Raw genomic sequence first — 27,014 nt, 5'->3', positions numbered from 1 at the left:
ATTGGGCCCCTGCCACCCACCGATGGAAGGTCTGCCTATATATTTTTTCTTTCTTTCTCTCCCTCCTACTCTGCTTTTCTATAAAACAATAAAGTAAATCTTTTTATTAAAAGAAAAGTAAAGAAGAGAGGAGAAAAGAAAAGAAGAAGCCGGCGCCGCGGCTCACTAGGCTAATCCTCCGCCTTGCGGCACCGGCACACCGGGTTCTAGTCCCGGTCGGGGCACCGATCCTGTCCCGGTTGCCCCTCTTCCAGGCCAGCTCTCTGCTATGGCCAGGGAGTGCAGTGGAGGATGGCCCAAGTGCTTGGGCCCTGCACCCCATGGGAGACCAGGATAAGCACCTGGCTCCTGCCACCGGATCAGCGCGGTGCGCCAGCCGCAGCGCGCTACCGCGGCGGCCATTGGAGGGTGAACCAACAGCAAAAGGAAGACCTTTCTCTCTGTCTCTCTCTCACTGTCCACTCTGCCTGTCAAAAAAATAAAATCAAAAATAAAAAAATTTTAAAAAATTATAAAAAAAAAGAAAAGAAAAGAAGAAACTTCCTGCAGGAGGTAGCACTTGAGGTGAGACTCTGCAGGGCAAATGTGTTTTTTATCAGAAAAGGCAGTTAAGGGGATGGAGAGCACAGGCTCATGAGAGGTGGCCATCTGCACTGAGCTGTTGAGCCATGGTGGACTGATGGCTCGTGGACACACAGCTTGGCTGTATGATCAGAGAAGGGAAGGAAGCAGAGGGACAAGGAAAAGGAAGAGGCAGAAGGGACATGGTGGGGGAGGGGAAGGAGAGGCATGAAAGAGGTTGGGTGTGTAAGGGATAGATCAAACCTTAGAACAGTATGTCAAATTATGAGTCAGAAAATTCTCAATTCTGTAGAAAATGGGGTCACTAAGGTTTCTGAACTAAAGAGCAGTGTGATAAATGTTGTGGCTTAGGAATATTTATCTGGCAGTGATATGTGGGATCAATGAGAAACAGGAAAGCCAAGGGAAAGACTGGTGCTTAGACAACAGTCAGTAAATTATTGCAACAATCTAGCTGAAAGGCAATGGAGGAATGAAGTGAGAAAACATGGGGGCAGGTCAAAATACTATGAAACAGGCTTGCAAATAATGTTCCCAGTGAATGGTATCATAGGAAGACAGAAGATACGAAAAAATATGATAGTAGTTTCAAGCCTGGAAAAAAAGATTGTTTGGAGGAGCTAATTTGAGGAAACAGGAGTCTAGGGATAAGAGTTGAGCCAGGAATGTGATAGGAATTAGGGAGGAGGGGAAGGCCTTTTGCACATACTGATTTTATTTGCTTGTTTATTTGTTTGAAAGGCAGAGCAACAGGAAGAGAGAGAACTTCCATCTGCTAGTTCACACCCAAAACACCCACAACAGCCAGGTCAGGGTCAGGCCAGAAACTCCGTCCTGCTCTCCTGCATGGATTGCAGGGTCCCAAGCCCTTGAACCATCTTCCATCGCCTACCCAGTCACTTTAGTAGGAAGCTGGGTCGGAAGCAGAGGATCCAGGACTCAAACTGGTACTCCAATATGGGATGCCAGCATTGCAAGCAGTGGCTTAACATGCTATGCCACAAAAATGCAACATTGCTTGCTATTTAAAGAAAAGCACAAAGCTCAAAATATAAATAAAACAGAAACAAGAGAAAGCTCTTGCTTTGTTGTATTTTTAAGATCAAAGCAAATTGAGTAGTGCTCACAAGAAATATATGAGACTAACAGGAAAACTTCCTTTATACTGTTTTTCTTAAAATAAAGATGTTTGTGTGAATAATGGGTGAGCAGTTAATCACTGTGCTTATGATTTATGGGCCAATGTGCTATATTCATTTAGTTATTCACTCAACAAATATGCCCCCATTACAATCCAAGACCTGTATTAGATATCAGGAACCCTTTGGAGGATTTATAGTCTTATTTGGGAGAGTGACAAATAGTTAGAATAATTGCTATAACAATTCATGCTTATCCAGCCTTTCATTTTGCATTGTACTAAGTCAGAGGCCTGTAATATATCTCATTTAATCTTCACAATAATCTCTGTGATCATGATATTCATTTTATATGAGACAAAAATATTCTAAAGAGGTTAATAACTAGTCCAATACTGTACAGGCAGTAGGCAGTCGAACCAGTGTTCAAGCCTAGCACTTATCTAAATCAAAAGGTTTGGACCTAGGATCATTTGATAAATGCTAAGGTTTAGAAATTTTTATCCAGTAGCAATATGTGGGGTCAGAATAAGGAGAACTTGATATTCAAGATAACAAAGCAGGTTACTGCAACAGTCTAGCTGAGAGGTAACAAAGGCTTGAGCATGAAGCAGTTTCAAGCTATTTTGAAGTAGACTTTGCAAATAATTTACTTAGCTTCAATGCCACTTACACAGAAATATGCCCATAGTCATATGAAATGTCTGATCCTTCATGCCCCAGAGAATATAAATCATGTAGCTCTCTTGTAAGTGGCTTCCTAATTTCTCTTTGTTTTGTCATCATCCCATGCACTAGAGACAACATTCCCTTTTAGAATGGTAATCTACAAGCCTTCCTTGGTCAACCGTGCTTTCTATGCTGTTAAGACTATTCTCATCATCTCCCAGTGCACAGTCTGCAAGGGCTGCAGATTTTTACACATGCTACTTTGTGAACTGGACCTCAAACTGACTTCTGCCATGCTTCTCCTCTAGCTGGGCTCACTACATGAAATCTAGCCCTAGTTACATAGCATGAAGTAAAACAGTAGGGACTTAGGGAAGGTGCACACACCAGGTAATTTTAGAATCAGTGGGCTGATAGACAACAATGGTCGATGAAGACTGAGGCTCTAGCTGTTAATTAACTGCTCTGAATTTCAGTACTTGGACTTAATAAACGAGATAAAATTCATGCAAAATTCCTGTACTGATAATCATTATCAAAATAAACATAGACATATAATTAAAGAATTTCTAAAAATACCTATACTCTATTTTTCTCCATTCCCTATACCTGGAAACAGATTAGCCAAATTGTTCATGCAGCCATACATCAAACAGTTGTTTAGTCTATGATGAGTATCCACAGAACACTTGGCTAGATGTTAGCCACCTTTTCAAAAACCTAACATTAAACACATGAAATTAAAGCCAAATAGAGTAAGAATACTACAATTCATTATTCCTACTCCAAAAGCAAGTCTTACCAAGCTTCTCAAAAGACAGCACCCTGGAGATTTTAGTTAACAAATTTTAATACTGTACAGCTCATTAATCAAAGAAACAATCTAAATAAAGATGAAGTGTGGGCATATGGCTATACATTTTAAGTTTGAGGAGAGTCCACACAATAGGGTAATAAAGGCTGATCATCTACTTTTTTCAAAATAAAAGAGTTAATTTCATGCAAAAAATTTGGCATCTATTAGGAACCTGACTTAATGAAAGGAATAAGTTGACTGAATAAATGACTACCAATTTTGGTAGCATCACCTTCTAATGCCAAACTGAACCATCTATTAATATGACAGTATTTTCCATATGCTAAATTTGAAGAAACTTAACGAAAATACTAGCGATAGTAATAATAATAACAATAATAAAAGAGATAATGATGACAATAGTAGTAGCAATAGCAAATACTATTGGGACTTACTCTTATGCAATCACTATGCAAAAGGCTTTAGACATACTACCTCTTTTGGTCTTCATAGTAACCTATGATGAAGGTTTTAATAATATTTCTATTTTACAGTAAAGTAAGGGAAAAGAGGTGAGCAACTTGCCTAAGTTCACAGAATTAGTAACAAATAGCAGAGCTATGACTTGAACCTAGGCAGTGACTAGATAGCCATTGTGTTGAAAATTAGTGCAAAGCAAAAGAAGTATAGATTGAGTACCCATCATTATAAATGTTTGTGATCATAGGAATCTCATATTTTGGAATTTTTTGGATTTTGGTATGTGTGTGTGTATGTATATATGTGTGTGTGATTGAGATAATGTAGGCATGGGGCCATAAAATGTAAAATTCAATTATGTTTTATGAATATTTTACACACATAGAACCTAATGGTAATTTTATGCAATACTTTTAATATATCCACACTTTGATTATAGTCAGTTACATAAGGTAAACTGCAGAATTTTCCACTTTTGGTATTATGTTGGCACTCAAACTAGTTTCAAATTTTGAAGTATTTTGGATTTCCAGATTAGGGATGTTCACTCTGAATTGGGAGACACCAACGAAACTGCTTTCAAATAATGAGTCCCTTTCACTAAACACATGAAGAATCCTGACTAATGGATTACAAGATTATTAAGCAAAATACCAACAGAGCTAGGTCAAACACTCAACTACCATGAACTCTGAAATGTTCACTTTAAACTTTTGTTGAAAGATAATTAAGAAAAAGGAATTAGAATCCTAGTTGTTGAAGAGTGCTAGGAAGAATGGAGATTATTTTTGTGTACGTTTCTCAGTAAATTCTCACATCTAATGTAAAAACAAGGGGAAAGAATAATTCATGATAGAATTGGGGCATGTTCCACTTTATCATTCTACTTATGTTGATCTTTCCCATAAAGTTAGAAGACATACAAACTATTAAAGAAACAAACAACAAAATGAAATAAAAATCGTCCTCTTATCACTAAGAAAAAAATACCTTGATACATCTTTAGTTTTTGGAGATATTGGCAGTTCGGTCTGTACACCATTCATAATTTCTCCGTCTTCTAAGCTCTGCGTGGAATCCTGTAGGGAAACAGACCCATAAAGATGTAGAAGCTACACAGACAGCACTGAAAATGTGAATGAAATGTCTCAACATGGGAGAGAAAATGGTTTTACTCTGTGTGTAGACAGTATGCTCCAATTTCTTTAAAGGCTGGAAACAGGTGTTAATCTTTTGAGTGCTTTTAATGGTCTTTTCTCTACTGTTTGGTTTCTGAAATACTCAAATGGGCCATTTACACAAGGTAATATGTTAAGAGCTTTGGAATACTCCAGTTAGCTTCCTGCTACTCAACCATTGGCTTTGGAGATTGAGTGATTTAAACCAGTGAGGCAAGTACCAAAGGGAAGGCTCCAATGACAGGAGTCAATGTATTAGCTTTAGTAAACCACATTAGCTTGCAAACCCCACAATATTAACACTTAAAGGAAGTAAAATTCATTAAAAAAAATGCTGCCTGGCAGTCACTCCCATCCCAGTGTAGCAATAACACGGCAGAAAGAGAAATCTGGAGTTCTTACTCTGTCATGAGACTTTGATTGTGAAGATGATCTTTACCAAAGAGAGACTCTAATACTTTCTAACATGGTAAGCACTCTTCCCCTACAGAGAGACATGAGGGTCGAAGAGGTCTTGTACTCCAGGAGAGAGGCAAAGCTGAGTTAGACATTACCCAGAGAAGTAGAGGATGGGAGAGTCTAGGTTCTAGAAAGCATGCTTCTCCTTTAATAGGGCAGTTCTGTGCATTCCCCACTCGTCAGAAGCAGAATCACAAGTAAATTGGTATTCATGACTCCAGTGCCACTGAAACAATGACCCACATAGAGAAGGAGCCACGATCGAAAACACACCTATAAACTGAGCGTTTGTGGAGCTGAAGGCTTCATTTCAACAAAAAAGGAAGGCAATACACGGGCTGAAGAGGTTAGACATGAGAGACTCAGGATAACATCCTGAAGAAAACAAGACACAGCCAGAGCTGAAGCATTTTGTTGTAGCGAATTGAGTTTAAAAGAAAATAAAAAAGTCTTTTGCTTTTAGCCCAGTATTGGACACATTACAAAACTACTTAAATGGATAAATTTTTAAAATATTGGAAGCTGTGATTATCACAAATGTCAAGATACTTGATGACCTGGTTTATACCATAATCATTAACTTTCTTATCTACGTCTCACCCAGACATAAACGTGCATCTACTTTTCCGTATGTCAAGGGCACAACACACAGAAGTCATTGAACTAGTTTTCTAATACTCCATAATATATCACCTCAATCGTAGTAGATAGAAACATTTATTGTTTTCCCTGGTTTCTGTGAATCAGAGACCTACAAGTGCTTGGCTGGGAAGTTCAAGGATTTCTCAAGGGATTGTAGTCAAAATGTAGGGACATCATGGGGTCTGCAGCAGCAATCCTCCTGAGTGGAGCTTTAAGGTACATTAATTTTTGTTAACAACAGACTTATTGGGATATAATTCATATAACATAAAATTCATCCTTTTAAAAAGTATAATTAAAGTATAATTCACTATTTCTTAGTATACTCACTGTATACCCCTATCTACTGTTGGAACATTGTCATCACCCAGAAAGAGGACTCAGACCTTTGGAATGTATCTTTTATTTATTTATTTAAATTGTATTTATTTATTTGAAAGTCAGACTTACACAGAGAGAGAAGGAGAGCCAGAGAGAGGTCTTCCATCTGCTGGTTCACTCCCCAGGTGGCCGCAATGGCCGGAGCTGCAGTGATCTGAAGCAAGGAGCCAGGAGCTTCCTCCAGGCCTTCCCACATGAGTGCAGAGGCCCAAGGACTTGGGCCATCTTCTACTGCTTTTCCAGGCCAAAGCAGAGAGCTGGATTGGAAGTGGGCAGCTGGGTCTTGAGCCAGAGCTCACATGGGATGCCAGCACTGCAGACGTTGGCTTAACCTGCTAGGCCACAGCGCTGACCCCTGGATGTGTCTTTTAAAGCAGAACAATTCTTAATTTTGATGAGGTCCAATTCACTTTTATTTTCTTGTTTGTGCTTTTTGGTATTGGATCTAAGAAACATTGCCATAATACAAAGTCACATAGATTTATATTATGTTTTCTCCTAAGAGTTTTATTTATTTATTTATTTAAGATTGATTTGTTTATTTGATAGGCAGCACTGCAGAGGCAGAGAGAGTTAACTTCCATCCACTGGTTCACTCCCCAAATGGCTGCAATGGCGGGAGTTGGGCCAATCTGAAGTCAGGAGCCAGGAGCTTCTTCTGGGTCTCCCACGTGGGTTTAGGGTCCCAAGCACTTGAGTCATCTCCCACTGCTTTCACAGGCCACACAAGAGAGCTGGATTGGAAGTGGAGCAGCTGAGTCTTGAACCAGTGCCCATATGGGATGCTGACACTGCAAGTGGTGGTTTTGCCCACTACTCCACGGTGTCGGCCTACTATTAGTTCTTAACCATTTAGGTCTATTATCATTTTGAGTTCATTTCTACCTATGATGTAAGGTCGGGGGTCCAAATTCATTTTTTTGAATGTTGATATCAAGGTATGCAAGAATGATTTGTTGAAAAGATTATTCTTTTCCCATTCTACTATCTTGACACCTTGTAAAAAAATAAACTGGTCAAAAATGTAAGAGTTTTTTTCTGTGCTCTTGAATTCTATTCCTTTGATCTATATGTTTATCCACAATCCCATACTATACAGTGTTAAATATTATAGCTCTGTACTAAGTTTTGATATCAGGATATGAGTTTTCCTCATTTGTCCTTCGTTTTCAATATTTTGGTTATTCTTGGTATTTGACATTTTCATATGAAATTTGGAATTACATTGTCAATTTCTAAAAAAAGTCAGCTGAGTTTTTGATAGGGATCACATTGAATCTACAGATAAAGTTGGAGAGTAATATCATCTTAATATAGTCCTCTAACCCAGGTATAGGTAACAGTGGCAGCTAATTAAAAAGAATATTCTTTCTGGTTTTATAATTATGCATGAATATATATCCCCAAGGTGTCAAAGAAAATTGGAACATTTGTCATAAAATTTTAACTTATCTATTTTTGCCTCTTTCCTCTCTATTCCAAATGCAGCTTTCTTGTTTATTCTTTTTTTTTAAACTTTTATTTAATGAATATAAATTTCCAGTGTACAGCTTATGGATTACAATGGCTTCCCCCTCCCATAACTTCCCTCCCACCCGCAACCCTCCCCTCTCCCGCTCCCTCTCCCCTTCCATTTGCATCAAGATTCATTTTCAATTCTCTTTATATACAGAAGATTGATTTAGTATAAAGATTTCAACAGTTTGCACCCACATAGAAACACAAAGTGAAACATACTGTTTGAGTACTAGTTATAGCATTAAATCACAATGTACAGCACATTAAGGATAGAGATCCCACATGAGGAGCAAGTGCACAGTGGCTCCTGTTGTTGACCCAACAAATTGACACTCTAGTTTATGGCGCCAGTAACCACCCTAGGCTGTCGTCATGAGTTGCCAAGGCTATGGAAGCCTTCCAAGTTTGCCGACTCTGATCATATTTAGACAAGATCATAAAAGACAGGGTGAGGATAGTAACCAATGATCCTAAGAGTGGCATTTACCAGGTTTGAACAATTATACAGCATTAAGTGGGGAAGAGGACCATCAGTACACACAGGTTGGGAGTAGAGCCACTGGTGGTAGAGTAGAGGTTATGATTACAAAGGAATGAGGCCCAAGTACACTAGACAGGGTCTAGAACAAAGGACAGAGTCATTATTAGAGGAGCTAAGAAAGGTGCTGTCTAAGCTACAATTAAGTTTTCTGATTGAGAGGCAAATAGAACCTGATAGAAGGGGCTTGATAATAATCTGGTGGGCTTTAGGCCTTGTAAGTTCAGAGGCCCAGACCTATCTATCTCTTCACATGGGGTATATCCTAAAGGAGGTGTGAACCTCCTAGGGGAAGGCACTCTGTTGACTTTCATTACTTGGCTGGCCTGGGAGGAGAGCTGGCCAGGTAAAGGCAGGGGGCATCTCTAACAAGAAATTTACAGTTCTGCCTGCAATGTTGCTGACCCTACTTGACCATCCCCTAAGCTGCAGTGGTCACTTTGGAAGCTGGGCTGAGTGAAGGGCTTTTCAGCTTAGAGCCAATAAAATACTGTGAAGTAAGCAAGTGCCTCTTGTTGGTTGATGAGTCTATAATTTTAAACATGGCGACTTAAAGTCTTTTGTCATCCATAGTTATATATGATGTGCTGCTCATAAAACTAAAGTGTTGTTGGTTCTGTGTTTAGCTGTCCTCCTATAGGTTCCTATGGACTTTTTCCAGCCACTTCTATTGTATTCAGTACTTTGGGATGGCTCTGTATACAGATGAAGCCAATAATGTATTAGCAGTACCAACTGAGAGAAAGTATGGTTAACTGAGGTTACTAAAAACAAAAAGCAATTCAAATCAATTGGCAATCTACAAAAAGAGTTAAAGATTTTAAAAGCTATTATTAAAATTGCTATATTGGTCTACTATGCTATGTTATATGTGTGTACATATTGTTTGTCCACATGGGGAAATTTTATTAAGAGTTTTATTTTAAATGGCTTATAGATAAGATTGTCCATAAATTTAAGCTGCTAAAATCAATCAAAGATACATTTTAATTTGTGGGACCTGAATCTGTGTATCATATGTTTTAAAAGTGTTGGTAGAAAGAAACTAAAAACATTTTAGATGGTTGTGCTTAAGTTTACTGGCTAAACAAACTACACCATGTTAGATATTTAAGAGGTGTTTTCAAATACATGATTCTTAAAATTTATAGAAGGCATTGGACCTTCTGGTAAATGTTTTCTTAAGTTGTTATCTAATGGTTGAAACGGTTTGCTAAGTATTCATGTGATATTGCTATTGTCAGCAAGCGATCTAGGACTTGCTCCCTCATTTCTCTATTCTAAGCCCAACTTGTTCTTTCATTTCTCTATTCTCTTCAAGGTAGGAAACTAATTCTATTATGAAGGAATCTGTAGGATGCACAATTTAATCTTTAGTCCTTATAAAAGAGATGGCTAACATTTTTCTGGAATAGCATAGCCAAAATAAGAAATTAAATAATAATCTCATAGCTAGATTCACTTCGCCATCAGCGAAGTATACAGTAAGTAGAAAAAACCTCCCTTTCAGACCAAAGGGAAAGAAAGTTTTAAAGTGAGAATATAATTTTCCTCATGGGCATTGTCTACCTTAGAAAAACTACTACAGAACATGCCTGTGACTATAGACTTGTAGTTCAGGCCACCGAAGATTAGAGATGGGACTTGGGCACTCCCTTGACTTGCATCCTCTGGTCTGCTTTAACACAAACCAGGAGGAAAAGAAAGCTAGGCATCAGAAGCAATGGGTGGCAGGCCTATTAATGGCTGATCTGTACAGTGATCTGCCCTCAAGGAGACCCAACAGGCCAGTCCACTGCAGTGGCTTTCAATGAGGTAAGCCTGGGCTTTAGCAGAAGTCAGCTTGTGAAGAGCCCTGGCAGCTCTGCCAAGAGTTGGATCACTGGAAATGGACCTGCCCTGGAGTCAAAGGATGCCCAGGTCAGAGCCACAGATCTTTCTTGTTTATTCTTAACAAAGGGAAGAAAATAATACCCTTTCTGGTCCAGATCCACATTATGCGAGGTTTCTGGTTCTGTAGGCATGGCAAAGAAAGGTTCTATTTCTTTTTTTTTTTTGACAGGCAGAGTGGACAGTGAGAGAGAGAGACAGAGAGAAAGGTCTTCCTTTTGCCGTTGGTTCACCTTCCAATGGCCGCCGTGGCCGGTGTGCTGCAGCCGGTGCACCACGCTTATCTGAAGTCTGGAGCCAGGTGCTTCTCCTGGTCTCCCATGCGGGTGCAGGGCCCAAGCACTTGGGCCATCCTCCACTGCACTCCCTGGCCATAGCAGAGAGCTGGCCTGGAAGAGGGGCAACCGGGACAGAATCCGGTGCCCTGACTGGGACTAGAACCCAGTGTGCTGGTGCCGGAAAGGTTCTATTTATGTTGACAACATTCTTACTGTCCCTGGCCTATGGGAATGTCAATTACAATTCAAAAGCAATATGATCATCTGCTGCAGAGCAATCCTGAATGACTGCATTCTAGAGCAATCATGTCGATAACTACAGACTGAAAAATGAACACTTGGGGATGGCGCTGTGGCATAGTAGGTAAAGCCACCGCCTGCAGTGCTGGTATCCCTTAGGGGCGCGGATTTGAGTCCTGGCTGCTCCACTTCCGTTCCAGCTCTCTGCTGTGGCCTGGGAAAGCAGTGGAGGATGGCCCAAGTCCTTGGGCCCCTGCACCCCAGTGGGAAGAAGCTCCTGGCTCCTGGCTTCGGATCAACATAGCTCCAGCTGTTGTGGCCAATTGAGGAGTGAAACAGTGGATGAAAGAACTCCCTCTCCTTCTCTGGCTCTCCTTCTCTCTCTGTGTAAGTCTGACTTTCAAATAAATACATAAGTCTAAGAAAAAAAATGCACACTCATTCACAGATTTATATGTCCAAGACAGGAGTTGTGTTTTCACAACAGTATTTAAAAACAAACTAACTAACAAAAAACCTCTTTGTATTGCCTTAGCTATCAAAATGGTACTATCTAGTTTATCATCTCAACTAATGGGCCGTGTTTGTTACTTGCCAGAATCATTTCTATACATGGCAGTAACAGAACTCTGGTATTCTCTAGACATGGGCCAGGCAGACAGATGACTGGACATCCTACAAGGACATAAACCAATTCCAAACTGACCTCAGCAACACTGTAGCAGCACAGTGCTTCAAGACTTAAGGACAAAGGCAGCTTGTTTCTTAATAGTGAACATGGAAACACTTTTCCCCCAAATTAGCAAATAATGGACAAGTGATAAGAGTACTTAAGGGCCAGCGCCGTGGCTCAACAGACTAATCCTCTGCCTAGTGGCGCCGGCACACTGGGTTCTAGTCCTGGTTAGGGCACCGGTTCTGTCCCGGTTGCTCCTCTTCCAGGTCAGCTCTATGCTATGGCCTGGGAGTACAGTGGAGGATGGCCCAAGTGCTTGGGCCCTGCACCCACATGGGAGACCAGGAGAAGCACCTGGCTCCTGACTTTGGATCAGCGCGGTGCGCCAGCTGCGGTGGCCATTGGAGGGTGAACCAACAGCAAAGGAAGACCTTTCTCTTTGTCTCTCTCTCACTGTCCACTCTGCCTGTCAAAAAAAAAAAAAAAAAAAAAGAAAAAAAAAAGAGTACTTAAACTTTTTCCTTCACTAAATTACAGGGTGACATGGTGAGTCATGAAATCACACATACCAAAAAAATGAAAATGATATTACTTCTCATAGCATACTCAAATAACTTTGAAAAAAAATCTGTAAAATGACTTTTAAATTTGGGAGAAATGAGGTAAAAATAACCCTGATTATGAAGAACTAGGGTACAAGCAACTGGTACTGAGCAACCTCCATATTTCCTGCCCTTTAGGTTTGAATTAATTATGTGATATCAAGTCCTCCAATGTACTCTAGAGAAACAAGTGTTGGAGGCTCTGTAGTTTTAATAATAAAAGTATTACAATCTCTATTTTTTATATAAAGCTTTTATTTAATAAATATAAATTTTATAAGTATAACTTTTGGATTATAGTGGTTCTTCCCCCCATACCCACCCTCCCACCCTCAAACTGTCCCACCTCCTACTCCCTCTCCCATCCCATTCTTCATTAAGATTCATTTTTAATTATCTTTATATAAAGAAGATCAACTCTATGCTAAGTAAAGATTTCAACAGTTTGCACTCACACAGACACACAAAGTATAAACTACTGTTTGAAGACTAGTTTTACCATTAATTCTCATAGTACAACACAATAAGGACAGAGGTCCTACATGGGGAGCAAGTGCACAGTGACTTCTGTTGTTAAGAATTGACACTCTTATTTATGACATCAATGATCACCCGAGGCTCTTGAGCTGCCAAGGCTATGGAAGCCTCTTGAGTCCACAAACTCTGACATTATTTAGACAGGGCCATAATCAAAGTGAAGGTTCTCTCCTCTCTTCAGAGAAGGGCACCTCCTTCTTTGATGGCCCCTCCTTTCCACCAGGATCTCACCCCCAGAGATCTTTCATTTTGGTCATTTTTTGCCACAATGTCTTGGCTTTCCATGCCTGACCACTTCTATTTTCAATGTTAACTTAAAATAGATAGATATGGTAAGTTGCACAGATTATAAAGTATAAAGCTATTTCAAAATGTATTTTGTCTCCTCTTTTGTCCACAATTCAGTCTTCTACAACCTAACAAAGTTCAGCAGGGAACCATGGCTTGCCAAATGCACAGAGACCCATAAGACACGTGTCCTTCCCTTCTTCTATCAGAGGAGGGAACGGATCCTATGTGACTCTCACGACAGCCAAGTTTAATTACTACAGTTTTTGAAAAGTGAACATTTTTAGCAACACGTTCAGATTACGGGAGCAATTCTGACAGCCAGAATGAGTTGGATTTAAACATGGCTGCACTATTTTTAGCTTTAAAATCAACACTTACATAAATATTCCCAAACCAATTAGCAGCAGCTGGAAAGTAAAGGTGTTTACATTTGGTTAGCATGGGCGCTAACAACTGCTAGCAAGTGCTCACAGGTTGTATGCAAAGGGCCAGGCACCAGGAGGGCCACCCCCGTGTTCAGGAGTGATCATGGTGTCGGCACCAGGCTATCATTTCATGTTTCACAGTTATACAAGTCACTGATGTCACACAAGAATGTGTCTCATTGTGAAACATCATTAAGTTACACATTTCCAAAGAAACGTCACCTTCTTGATAAAATTGTTGGGTAGAAAATGTTGCCCAAATTCTAACTGCATTTCCTTGGTCGGCCATAGCTACAAAACAAAATTAAAAACAGTTTTATAGTTCGGCTTTTCATTCCTCAGATGGGAACTAAAAAAGATGCCCTGTTTATCAGTAGATGGCTTCTCACAGGTGATAATATATGGCTTCATTATTTTTTCTCCTTTAATACATTTTTAGCCACAAGTGAAACCACTTGCCTACAAAATTTTAACTGTGAGTCATGTTTCAAAAGCTTAGGTGCATTTTAAGACAAGATTTGCATTCTGAAAAGGCAACTACAAGTTTCTTTTGAAATTGCACATGAATTTTAGAATAAGAGTAATAGAAAAATTATACAGAGAAGATTTGAATGTGCCTGGTGCTCATACATAAACATCATGTAAATTTTAAAATTAAAATTCTGGGCATAATTTCAGAATATTTGTTTTTACTATTCCCAACAAAAATATCTATGCTAAAGTAAAAACAAACTGCATTTGATAAGTGCACGTATGAAATTACCATGCATTTTTGTAGTCAAACACTGTTACTCAGACTTGGCCTAATATATATTCTTCATGCCATGAGCCATGCCTTCCCATGGGAAATCTCTCACTTAACTGGATACATACCATCCCTGTTTCAATCTTAGCAATTTAATGTGCCCATAACTTACCATACACACACATATGCACACATACTTCAACACCATTTGCCATTAAATTTTATTCCTATATATCTAGATTTTTGGCAAAATAATTAGATTTAAAACATGCTAAATCACAAGATGCTTAAGGAATACTTATGCATTTCTGTTCCTTTTCTTAAAGTGACATTTTTTTAGTAAGATATAGATATTTATTTATTTGAAAGACAGAGTTATGGAGAAAGAGGGAAGGATAGAGGAAGAAGGAGAGGGAGAAGGGGAGAGAGATGGAGAGAGAGAGAGATTGTCCATCTGTTGGTTCACTCTCCAAATGTACACAATGGATAAGGTTGGGCCAGGCCAAACTCAGAAGACAGGAGCTCCTTCCAGGGCTCCCACATGATTGTCAGGGGCCCACCCACTTGGGCCATCTTCCATTGCCTTCCCAGGTACATTAGGAGGAGTTGCTTGGGAAATGGGACAGCCATGACTTGAACTGGTGCCAACATGGGATGCTGGCTTTTATGTCACTATGCTGGGCCCCCTCTGACAGTAACTCTTCAAGTTTACCATGGGTTAGAATCACTTGGAGCCCTGTGGTAATACAGATTGCTGGGCCTTGCCCTCATGGTTCTGACACAGTTGTCTGGAGTGAGGCCAGAGAATCTATATTTCTACCAGTTCTTGCTGCTTTTAGGCCAGCAACCATACTTTGAAACACTGCCTTATAGTGCTTAGTGCAGATCTATAGTCTGCAAGCAAAGTCCTAAACAATGTTAATTAACCCTGGAAAAAATGTGCTGATAAGTTAGTCTAGTCAACTCATTCGATGCATAAGGAAAATGAGACAGAGAAAGATGTAATGACTATTTCCTTTTACATATTGAGATGATGATAAAGCCACAATCCAGAATCCTTGCTTCTCAATTCATTGCTACTTCTATGAACCGTGATATGTACTTGTTGACTTAAAGATTCCTGATTTTATCATTTATTATGGATTTTTTCTTTTGGTGATATTAACAAAAATAATAATAATGTCTTGAATACACTTCACCTTTCTTTAAAAGATGTCAAAATATTTCACATATACTAGCGTATATTCATGAGAATTCCAAGTGATGTCTTTATTTCAATACTATACATGAACATATCCAAGGGCACAAAGATTGTCTTGTCCAAGATGAAACTGAGGCCAAAGAACCAAGATTACTTAAGACACGTGTGCCCTGAGATTTTGTTTTGAATGCAAGCATGATAACTATATTTGCCTTGCAATATCTCTTCACTGATTTTAGGCAAACCAGGTGAGCAAAAAATATCACATGATGAGATATTATAAGGAATTATTTGCATAAAAATAATCAATTGATTATTTTTAAGATTGAGCTCTAATAGTTACATTTTAAAAATAATTTTTCTTCAAACACAATTAATTAGATCATCAATACTAACTATTGCCTTACTATCTTGGACACAGGCAAAACAATTCCCTTCAAATGGCTAGATCAAAATCTTCATTTATAGAGAGTATGTGTGCACACCCATATACACACACACAATACTTAGCCTTTGGGATAAGTAATCTTTATGCATATGGGATACTACTGGATTGGCTTTAAACAATTCTGACCTTTGAAAAATGCATAAAAGTCAAGATCTTCTAGTTAACTGTTTCCTCAGGCATCACGCAGTTGTGGATTACATACTGCAAAAGTTAAATTCCATTGAGAGTCACCACAATTTAGCGTGAGTCACACCTTTTCTACATCTGGTTTGTGTCCAACAGATGCTAAATGATTTCAATAGGTTGAATAAAAATATTTTTTATTAGTTTTTGTAAATTTAGCAATGATCTTCAAAATTTATTTATTTCTTCTTATTCTTTTGGAAGCAGAGAGACAGAGGGAGATCTTCCACCAGTTGGTTTCCACCCTAAATGCCTCCAACAGTCAGGGCTGAAGTCAGGAGCTGGGAACTCAGTCTGGGGGTCCTACATGGGTGGTAGAGAACCACGTACTTGAGCCATCACCTGCTGGAATCAGTAGTGAGCAGAGCCAGGACTCAATCTCAGATGCTCTAATATGGGATGCACTCAATCCAAATGGCATCTTAAGAGTTGCATTCAAGAGTATAGATGAGGGCTACATACAATAATCAAATTGCAAAATGTTAATTTTGCTCATATAGCTTATATTTTTATACTTGGTATATTAGTTACCACAACTCAGGGAAAACATGATTATTTTGGAACTGGCTGCTTCTTGTGGAATACTGGCTTTTCTACTTTCTACTTGTTGAATTCTTTATTTAATAGAGGATTAAGCTTAAGATTATAAGGTAATTAAAATATGCCATTGTAAAAATTAACAGAAAGATAAGAAAAGGAGAAGGGAGAGTGGGTACAAGGGGGAGGTAGTGTGGGAAGTATCATTATGCTCTTAAAAGTGTATCTATGAGGGGCCGGCGCTGTGGCTCACTTGGTTAATCCTCCGCCTGCAGCACCAGCATCCCATATGGACGCCGGTTCTAGTCCTGGCTGCTCCTCTTCCAGTCCAGCTCTCTGCTGTGGCCCGGGAAGGCAGTGGAAGATGGCCCAAGTGCTTGGGCCCTGCACCCGCATGGGAGACCAGGAGGAAGCACCTGGCTCCTGGTTTCGGATCGGTGCAGTTCGCGCAGTTCCGACCGTGGCAGCCATTTTGGGGGGTGAACCAATGGAAGGAAGACCTTTCTCTCTGTCTCTCTCTCTCTCACTGGCAAATAAATAAAAAATAAAACAAATTGTATCTATTAAATATATCAAACTTTTTCCATTTATGTAAATTAAAGACAAAGAAGAGTTGCATTCAGTGATCACCCCAAAAATAAATTTAAAAGGGTAAGCCATAGTATAACCATAAAAGCGAGCTCTGACTCAAGACAAAAGAGACACAGTTCCAAAACAAGTTCTATCACTGCCTTCCTGAGTGGCAAGAAAAGCAATCTCATGGCCCTGTCATTATCTGTATAATGGGCACAGGAGGATTTCTAAGGACCATTCCATGCATGAAATGTAACAGTACTTAGCGAAGGTATGCAAAAAAATAAGTCAGGCAAATCTCAACTGAAGAAACACACATAAAACATTCTCCAACAAGTAAATTAAGGAATATTTGAAAAAACATTCTCTTGTAAAATTTCCCTTAAGAAGTGTGGAGAGGAGGGAAGGTGGGGTGGGAAGAATCACTATGTCCTAAATTTGTATGTATGAAATGCATGAAGTGTGTATACCTTAAATAAAATTAAAAAAAAAAAGAAGCAAACTGTCCTAGTGGCCACACTTTTATACTTTCTTAACACACTGATTTCTGCACAACTTTTGAGGCATGAAGTAAAGGGCACCTGAAATAAACTGAAATCCTCCATCGGTACCTTTCTATTTCATGTCTCTATGATCTTTTCTTGGCTACTTCCTTTTCTTCCTCATGGTTATCAATCAGCACAGAGTTCATTTTGAACATTTCCCACTATTGTGATTTGTACTTGAGAAGACAGACAAATTTTTAACAAAAATCTTTAAAGAGGCATGCCTTTTACATACCAAGCTAGTTACCAGTTTCACAGCATGGTTGTAAATTTGCAAAAAAGGGACCATGATATACTGTTTTGTTTGGAGATGAGCGAACTGAACACATGAACCAACCTCTCTTAGGTATCAAAAATGAATGAAAATCACCACTCATTTCAAGAGCAGCACTCTGTCAGCCCTGTGCACTACTGAATGCCACCGGGTGTGCTGCTCCCCATGTGAATATGTTCTAGCAAAGGCTGCTTTAAAACTTTTACAAATGTAGAAGATCAAAAGTCCCATGAGGCAATTCTGCACCCCCTCTTTTTTAATGCAATTTTTAAATGAACAAATTAAATTTCATGTATTTCATATATACAGATTTAAGAGCATAGTGGTACTACTATCCTATCCTCTTTCCTGCCCTCTCATCCTCTTTATTTTTTCTTTTAATTTTTACAATGCCATACTTTTAATTTATTTCATAATCTTAAGCTTAACTCTCCACCAAATAAATTCAACAAGTAGTAAGTAGAAAAAACACTGCTCCTCGAGAGCAAACAAGGAATATAAATAACAATCAAATCTCAAAATGTCAATTTCATTCATACACATTACATGATTTGCACCCCCTCTTTTAACATCCACTGTTTCTTTCTCATACTCAACACATATCAAAAGTGCTAAAAATCGAAGTAGAAAACAACATATATTTTTACAAATACAAGAGCAACACAAACATGTTTAACTCGTCATTTCCATGTACAATCCGATTATTACCCCTACCCAGTTCCAGCTCATTTTCCCCAAGCTTTTATACATCATTGAATGCATTACAAGTGCTGAAGCCGGATAGGTAGGTACATTGTCATTCATTGCTGAGAGGGTAGAGATACTGAGGAGCACAGCAGCCTCCCACAGGGTCTGTTTTGGATCATGCTACCATCATAAACTGTATGATCAAAGGTATCGTAAACATCTGCTTCTCTTCCACTTAATCTCCCTATTTAAACCACACCATCTTCTTAAATATTTAGCATCCAGGTCTGCCAAAATGGACAGTTTGATCTCATTTATAATTACAAATCATCACCTAATGATGCTGGTAACGTTAAAAAAAAAAAAAAAGGAGGATGGGGGAGGTTGGGATAATTCAGGCATAACAAAATATTTCACACTTAAACACTTTCATTTTGCTAGCTAAGATACATTTCAATCATCTTTGATGCCAGTAAATGGGCCGCATACATTCAAGCAAAGCTCTACAAAGTTCAGATTTGGTTCAGAGAGAGAAGAGCTCAAAGGATTCCCTATTAAAGACATTCTTTTCGTTTGCATGTGCATTTCACTCATGCAGGCAGAGGCATAACACCCTGCTGGTCTCCACTAGGAATATCTTCCCTATGAATACGTACTGCTGAAAATTCTGAATGCACAAACCAATGACATAGTTGTTTCAGAAGAAAAAAAGGGGGGGGGGCACCAGTTTGTATGTGTACTTAGTTTAGTGGTGCCTCTTAAAAATTCTCAAAATTTATTGAAGCCAAAAGTCTAAGTTGAAAATTCTTTTAGAATTGTCAGATGGAAAACCAAATTTACAACCCATCTTAGCTCATGAATAAGGCATGTTCAAGGAGTGTTGGACAAAGTCTTGCTATTGCCTACATTCTGTAAGCATTTCTCTTCTCATCCAGGTCCAAACTCCCCTCTGCTCCCCACTTGTACTTGTTTCTCTCCCATGACCTCCATCTGTCTTTCTACACAATCATTTTGCCATTCATTTTGTCATTCTTGCATTTCACTTCCTCCCACCTTTATTGGAGGCTTCTGGTTTCAAAAACTATCTCACTAGCTTATGTTAGGAGACTGACTGAAAATAAACAATTTGGAGAAGGATTTTCTCAACAATCTAAGGTGTGTTTGAGGCAGTCCTTACCGTGACATATGTGAAGAATGAGGAACAGTAGGAGAGGCATAAGCAACCGTATGGAGAGAAGCTGGGGTGATCCAGAGCCAGCTACACCATTCTGGGTTCTTACCATATGAGGAAACACAGCTTGAATGAGGTATAGAGCTCTGAATTACTGAGATTAGCTGTAGTCATGAGTAGGAGCTAGCAAAAGGTTTGTTTTTCAAGCAAAGATACAAAAACACAAAAAAGAATTGGGAAAGGTTCTGCAAAAATAGCTATAGTTATATCAGAATACATTCTGATTTTAAGGAACCCACCATGCATTTCTATTTAAATGTAAATGCCTTCTGTTTATGACTCTTACAGAGCTTGAAGGGAATGGGGAGGAGCTGCCCCACTAAAAAAAGATCTCATTGGGTGAATCTCCAACAGAGATAAACTGCAGGAAGGCAGGGACTTTTATCTGATGTGAAGTTCTGTGACACATCCTAAAACCCCGGAACAGTGCTTGCCACAGAATAGATGTTCCTTAAGCACCCAGGTAGGTCCGATGTCTAGAACTCCCTTGCTTGCCTGGCCAGTGCAAAGCTGTCCCTCCGCCCTCAGTCAGCATGGGCCACTTTCTCTCTGAGCACTCTGTACACACCTAGTCTTCCTCTTCAGGGCCATACTGGTGACATGTGCAAGCTCTGCCATGGCCCTGATGTAGGACAGGCAATGCTTGCTTTATAGGTCTGTCTGTCTTGCTTCGCTCTGAGACCCTGAAAGTGGGGAGTCTATCTCATCCATCTTCATATCCTGTCATTTAGCACAGGGCTGAAACACAACAAACATCCCACTCCAGAGGTGTCTGCTGAATAAAGAGAGTCTTTCCTTTCCCTTAAAGGCTCTTAGGTAACTTTCAATAGAAAAAAATATTTATGATGTGCACAGGATTATGCAAGCTCAATGTGCAGAGTAGTATGCTAAACTCCATGGGGGGGATTCAAAGATGAATATGACACTGCCTTTGCATTCAACGCTGCAAGTGAGCTGGAACCACTGCCAGAGGCATCTCTGGCAGGAGAATTTAAAGTACAATTGAGAGCTAATCTTTATTTATGGATTGAAGTAATTGAAGTAAACTAGAATGCACTGAGTTGTACTTGCTTGGTTGTGTTTCTTTATATATGCTCTTTTTTATTTAAGTAATTAAAAACTTTCATATTTATAAAATGTATTTAAACCAATATTTAAGACCTTTTAAGTTCTACAGTCCCTGGGAGTTTGAATTAATCCAGCTCTTGTCAGCTAAGAAAGGACACTGTAATGCTAAAATCTCCAGAACATGAATTTCCAGACTGGAGACTATTGATTGAGGTGAGAATCTTCCATGTGAGGCCAGACTGTGAGCAAGGCCCACCATCACAGCACAGCACATTCTGAATGCCTGTTCAACATTCCTGTCCCCTTCCAACTATCTCATTTCTTTATACCCAATTGTGAACCAAGGTGGAAACAACTCTTTTTAAAAGATTTATTTATTTATTCAGCTATTGACTTATTTATCTGAAAGGCAGAGTGACAGAAAAACAGCAGACACACACACACACACACACAGAGAGAGAGAGAGAGAGAGAGAGAGAGAGACTTCCATTCATTGGTTCACTCTCCAAATGACTGCAATAACCAGGGTTGGGTCAAGCCAAAGCCAGGAGCCTAGAGCAGCATTCAGATCTCCCACACTGGTGGGCAGAGACTTACGTGATCCATAATCTGCTGTTTCCCAGACACATTAGCAGGGAGCTGGATCAGAAGTAGAGTAGTCAGGAGTCAAACCACCACTTCAATATGGAAGATGGGCAACCCGAGCAGTGGCTTACCCTGCTCCTTGAAAATCACCAGTGGACATTTGTTGCTTTCCACACTTTTCCCCCTTTCAGCTTCCTTATGCTTTGATGGCTCCTTACCTCCCCAATACCTCCAAACATTCCTCCTTCTCCACTATTCTCAAGAACACCCTGAAATTCTTTCCCAAGCTCAAGAGTTTCTTCAAGTTGTCTCTGTGCTAGTTTGATGTGCATGAACATGACTTTCCCCAATGAAACTGCTTCCTCGGCAATCACAGGAAGTGAGACATGTCCATTTTCTTCATGCTGTCAGCTCTCATCATGGAGTTGCTTCTAGACCAGGATTTTCTGTTTTCTGTTCTGAAACCTGCATCAAACCCACTTTACCATTCCCTCCCCACTGTCTTCACCTGTCCTCCTGAGGTCGATCATCATGCACTTCCTCCTGCTGCATCGTTTTCATTTATGTATCATGCCCCTTCGCCATGTCTGATCTCTCACTGTCCTCCAGGGTGACTTTCACTTCCAAAAGTATCCTATGCCTTAAACATATGAAGTATCTTCTCCTGTTAGTAGCCTAATTCAGAAACTGTAACTAAAAGGAAGACCAACAGGAAGCCAAAGGAAGGTTCCGGACTTAATGCCTCAGTAGTCAACAAAGAGATGTTTTTCAGAATTGAAATATATAAGCAATTGAGAAATAACAGGCTAGCAAACCCAAGAGCAAAACAGGAATCATTCAGTTTACAGACCCTTGCCAGGGGCCCACTTTATGCCCAGCAACGGTCTTAGCATGTGAATATTCTGCTCCAAAGAGTTAGTTCTGGGGAGTGAGGAGCAAAGTTGCAGGAGAGAGGATGGTGATAAATAGTCTTCCCACCACTTGCTGCATAATTCAACTCAACTGAACACCAGCCAGATCCTGGAAACATTGCTATTCTTTCTTCAGCCTCAAAGCCTTGCCATGTGCAGTGTGGGAAGATACAAATAAAATTTAACCATTCTTCACCTAACACAGTTTGCAAAATTATCAACAGAAATGGTTCTTCTCCCAATAAAAATGCCCATATGCATGTACATATCGAATTCTGTTCTTTTAGGGCATTTCAAATTAATGAATCTCAACTATTGTCACAGGGTTAAAAACTGACACTTAGCTGCTCATCTAAGCCCCTATCTTTGACAGAATCAGAAGAGATTTGTGGTACTCAAATGATGATAAATGTTTCCACAGACTCCTCTGTGAACAGTGATTGTGACACAGGACAATATCTGCGAAAGGCAGGTGGTGGTTGCTCAAGATAAAAGCCTGAGTGGATATAGGCAGGGAATTACACTGACCCCACCTGCTCATCCAGTCCCTTGTGAACTGACAGGAAGATGAGAGGCACAGTACAAACAAATACCCCTTTCAAAATCTGGCAGCCAGTGCTGCCATCTCTTCTGAAGCCCCTTGACAATACATCACTCCCACACACAAATCTCCCAGGTTGATTCATACTGTGCTGTGGCAAAATCACAAATTATTACATGTCCTGTGCCTTTGGTTTGCGTTCAGTACATACGGAATTTCTGTGACTGTTATGTCTATATGCAACTGTGAAAAAGTATGAGTGTGAAAGATCTTACACTTTTCTTTACACTGTGAGTACTAAATGTCTCAGAATCTTTATTGTTATTCATTTCATTGGCTGGACTTGACAGATTTGAGGCTTCTCCTTTTTCACTCCTGCTCTGGCAATGACTAGAAGTGTGACACACAGGTACACTGCAATCAGACTTCTTAGTTCAGATGTTAAAAATCCCTTCTAGGCCGGCGCCGTGGCTCAACAGGCTAATCCTCCACCTTGTGGTGCCGGCACACTGGGTTCTAGTCCCGGTCTGGGCTCCGGATTCTATCCCGGTTGCCCCTCTTCCAGGCCAGCTCTCTGCTGTGGCCCGGGAGGGCAGTGGAGGATGACCCAGGTCCTTGGGCCCTGCACCCCGTGGGAGACCAGGATAAGCACCTGGCTCCTGCCATCGGATCAGTGCGGTGTGCCAACCACAGCGCACTGGCCACAGCGGCCATTGGAGGGTGAACCAACGGCAAAAGGAAGACCTTTCTCTCTGTCTCTCTCTCTCACTGTCCACTCTGCCTGTCAAAAAAAAAAAAAATCCCTTCTATTAGACTGTCATGATTTAATCTGAATGTGATGCTCACATTAGTCCATGAAGCCCAGCTAGATCTACCAAATGGGCATTGTTATTGGGGCACTTTCTACAGGGCAAGAAATTTAAGCAACAAAAAGTGGTGGAGGATTACACTGGCAATGGGCCAGCTTCATACGGGACTTTCCCAAATCATGAAATCAATCTTTTCTCCATGGCATGCACACCACTGTTATCTCTGACCCACTTTCACTTCCAAGTGGCTTCAAGAACACACCATTCACACTCAATAAATCCTCATGAAGATTGATAGAGCTTCCAGCTTACAAAGTTGGAAGAGAGAAAGACATTTCAAAACTTCCTTGGTCATCTCTTTGAGTCTTATGAGCTTAGTTTAAGTGGATACTCCTATTTATTAAATGAAGAAATGAATGAACAAAACCACCTAGCTTGCCATCTGATTGAGAAACTGGCTAGAGAACCAAGTTCCTACCAAAGGAACTTGGACCAGCACACTTTTACCTTATTGCATGCAGAAATAACAAACCAAAAAGAAACTGAACTTAGTCACATAACTGTCAGTTCATTAATAGTTGTAAATCCTTGAATGTTTCCTGAACCACATTTTAATAAGTTATGTGGGTAATAGAAGAGAATGGTTAAAAATATGAAGCAGTTATTTATCAGTCCTATAACAGGTCACTTACTCAAAGCTAAGTGACGCAACAAAACAGCATCCCCAATGACAAAGAAATCTTACTAATCAAAGCCTCCCTCTTTCAGAAAAATTTCTTTTTTCATTTTATTCTTGTTCTAGTACATTTTCTGCAATAGCACCATCCCCCAGCCCTTGGCCATGTCTAATCAGTGATGCAACCTCACACTTTTAATGAACTCCCAGGGTTGCCTAGAAAAGTGCATGCTTCTTGACAGATAAGGGTTTTTAAACTGAGTGGTGATGTAAACCCCTCTCTTCTCTTCTTATTACAAGGGAAATACTTCTACTGTATCTGAGGGCACTCAGGTGATATGTCTCTACAGAATAGAGCAAATGACCTCTTCACTTGTGAGGCAATCACAGCAGACTAAAATTACAGCATTTAATAGCTCTTCAGAGGGAATGGCATCAGGAAGCAAAAATAATAGTTCTATATAATCAAATATATTGGCTAATTTTTGATGGGTGAACTTCTTTGAAGAAATGATCAAATTACAGATATGACAATGAAGAATCTTGGCTTTTGGCACTGTCTTAAATGTTGAAATGCATGCATGCAGAAAGCATAAGGGTAAGTAATGGTGGGTGCAAAAGAACATGAATGAAATAACAGACTTCTTGCACTTGACTCCAGGAAATGGAGATTCAGTGTGGAAATAAAGCAATATATGTTCATCTGGTGGCTGGTAAACAGCAGTAGGCTGAAGTGCCATGGATGGTAAAAGAATTCAGGACATTCAATTTGTGCTCACCTTGACTTCCCAAGTCAGATGGATGGGGGGTCTCATTCAAATGGTACATGTTTTACTGCTCAAGGATTCCACTCTTACATAAAAGGAGTGTCATGTTTCCGCCATTCCATATATTTTGTACTATAATGTCATCAGTCATTCATACACATACATATTACTAACACAAAGAGGCTGAAGCAGAAAGAAATAAGAATTATTAGAAAAGGAAGAATTCTAAACCATAACTCTTTCATTAGTGGGATGTGAATTTATCGCATACTATTCTCAGACTTTGATCTAAAATAGTGAAATTTGAGAGCTAATTTTTAATGAGCCTACTGCTGTCTTCCTATCCATTTTTGTTTTTATGGTCCAAATGGCTTGAAAATGAGCAATATTGACCATTTTTCCATTAGTTTTCAGAGCAAGTCAGTCATCCCCCAAATTCAGCTTATCATATTACACCTGATTATTCTACAAAGCAATATACCAATCTATATATTTTCTTCCCATCCACTTGAATAATTTAATCCTCAGTGTGCTCATGCATCTAGACTTCTTGTCTTATCTTAATTGATTTCCTCAATTAAGCTCAAACTCTGTTTCCCTCTTAAAAGAATTGACTTCACACAATTGTCAAATGCATCACTGAGTATGTTTCTATTATTGTCCTCCATTTCCATTAGGGTGCTAATGATGACTTCCCAGGGTGTAGGTCTGTGACTGGGAAGACTGGTGAGTGCCATGAGCTACAGCCTCATTTGGTAAAGTTGCCAGCCATTTGGTTTGCAATTGCAAACTCTTCAGAGCCCAATGCCATTCACTTGTCTCTCAGAATCATGTTCCTTTGGATACCTATACAAAAATAGCTTTCAATTTGTAATTGCTATGGGACAAAATAAGTAGCTTAACCCTGTTGTTCCTATAATTCCACCATCACATTTGAAGACTTGCCTTAAAGATTTCTTTGGCATGACTTCTGGTCAACACATGATATCCATGTGAAATACTATATCCATTATGTCCTATCCTTAATAGCTATGGTGGGCAGAGTTATTTTAAACTTGGTAGAATTTTTAAAAATGGTGATAGTATATTGCCATTTGAAATGCTTAAATGCTAATACTCATAATGTGGTCACATTTATTTCAGGTGGATGCCTTGATTCAAATCTCCATTCACATCAGCTTTTACTTTTTCTCTAATGTTGTATAAAGCAGTACAATTACAACAAATTCTCCACTGTACATCTTTCATTACCCAAGTAATCTCATTACAGAAATAAGTTTTGTGAAAGGTAAAGAATCTGCTAAAATACCATTTTTGGCTTTAATACTGAAGACAGCAAGAAAAAGGAGAGAACATTTACAGATCAAATGGCATGTTTAATAACTTTTATAAAAAGCTAAGGTGCTGTGAGGATTATAAAAGCCATGTTCTATGACTCACTTCAGCCTTAGGATCACTAAAACCCAATTGGTATAAAAGGAAAAAATGAAGTAGCAAATAATTTATGGAGAGCACATGATCTGATAGACAAAGGATGCTAAGCGGTGGAGGAACTCATTTGACTTGTTTTTAATGCTGAAATGTAAAAGAAACCAAAAAGCTCAAAACTTTGTTTCTCAAAACTCAGAATATTTCCCATTTGTTGTCTCAATGCACTTCTTTCCCCTTACTTTTATTATTAATAGTCTCATTAGAGTTTTTAAAACATGAGACAAAAAGGCTCAAAATGCATAATTAATTTTGACAGCAATTGCATTAATATGAGCTGTTAAAAACACTCCTAAGACTCTAAGCAATGAAAACTAAAGGAGAACTGCTACAATGTCCATATCTAAAATCTAAATTTCAGTTGTCTGCTCTATTTACAACACCAAGATTTAGAAGGTGCCAGAAGGGATGGCTTAGTGGTCTA

General features: G+C 39.4%; 1 protein-coding gene across 1 annotated transcript in view; it reads right to left on the bottom strand.

The window, feature by feature from the left end:
- The window catches only part of PARD3B (par-3 family cell polarity regulator beta), a 1,146,588-nt gene that overhangs the window by 524,869 nt on the left and 594,705 nt on the right, over window positions 1-27,014 (bottom strand). Inside the window, exon 5 of the mRNA XM_062190191.1 lies at window positions 4,657-4,745. Within this exon, the coding sequence (XP_062046175.1) occupies window positions 4,657-4,745 (89 nt within the window). The remainder of the gene's footprint in view (window positions 1-4,656; window positions 4,746-27,014) is intronic.

Source organism: Lepus europaeus, chromosome 1 (genome assembly GCF_033115175.1).
Source record: "Lepus europaeus isolate LE1 chromosome 1, mLepTim1.pri, whole genome shotgun sequence".
In the NCBI taxonomy this organism is placed as follows: domain Eukaryota; kingdom Metazoa; phylum Chordata; class Mammalia; order Lagomorpha; family Leporidae; genus Lepus; species Lepus europaeus.
The sequence above is the reverse complement of the archived record's forward strand: the minus strand, read 5'-3'. Positions and strand labels throughout refer to the sequence as shown.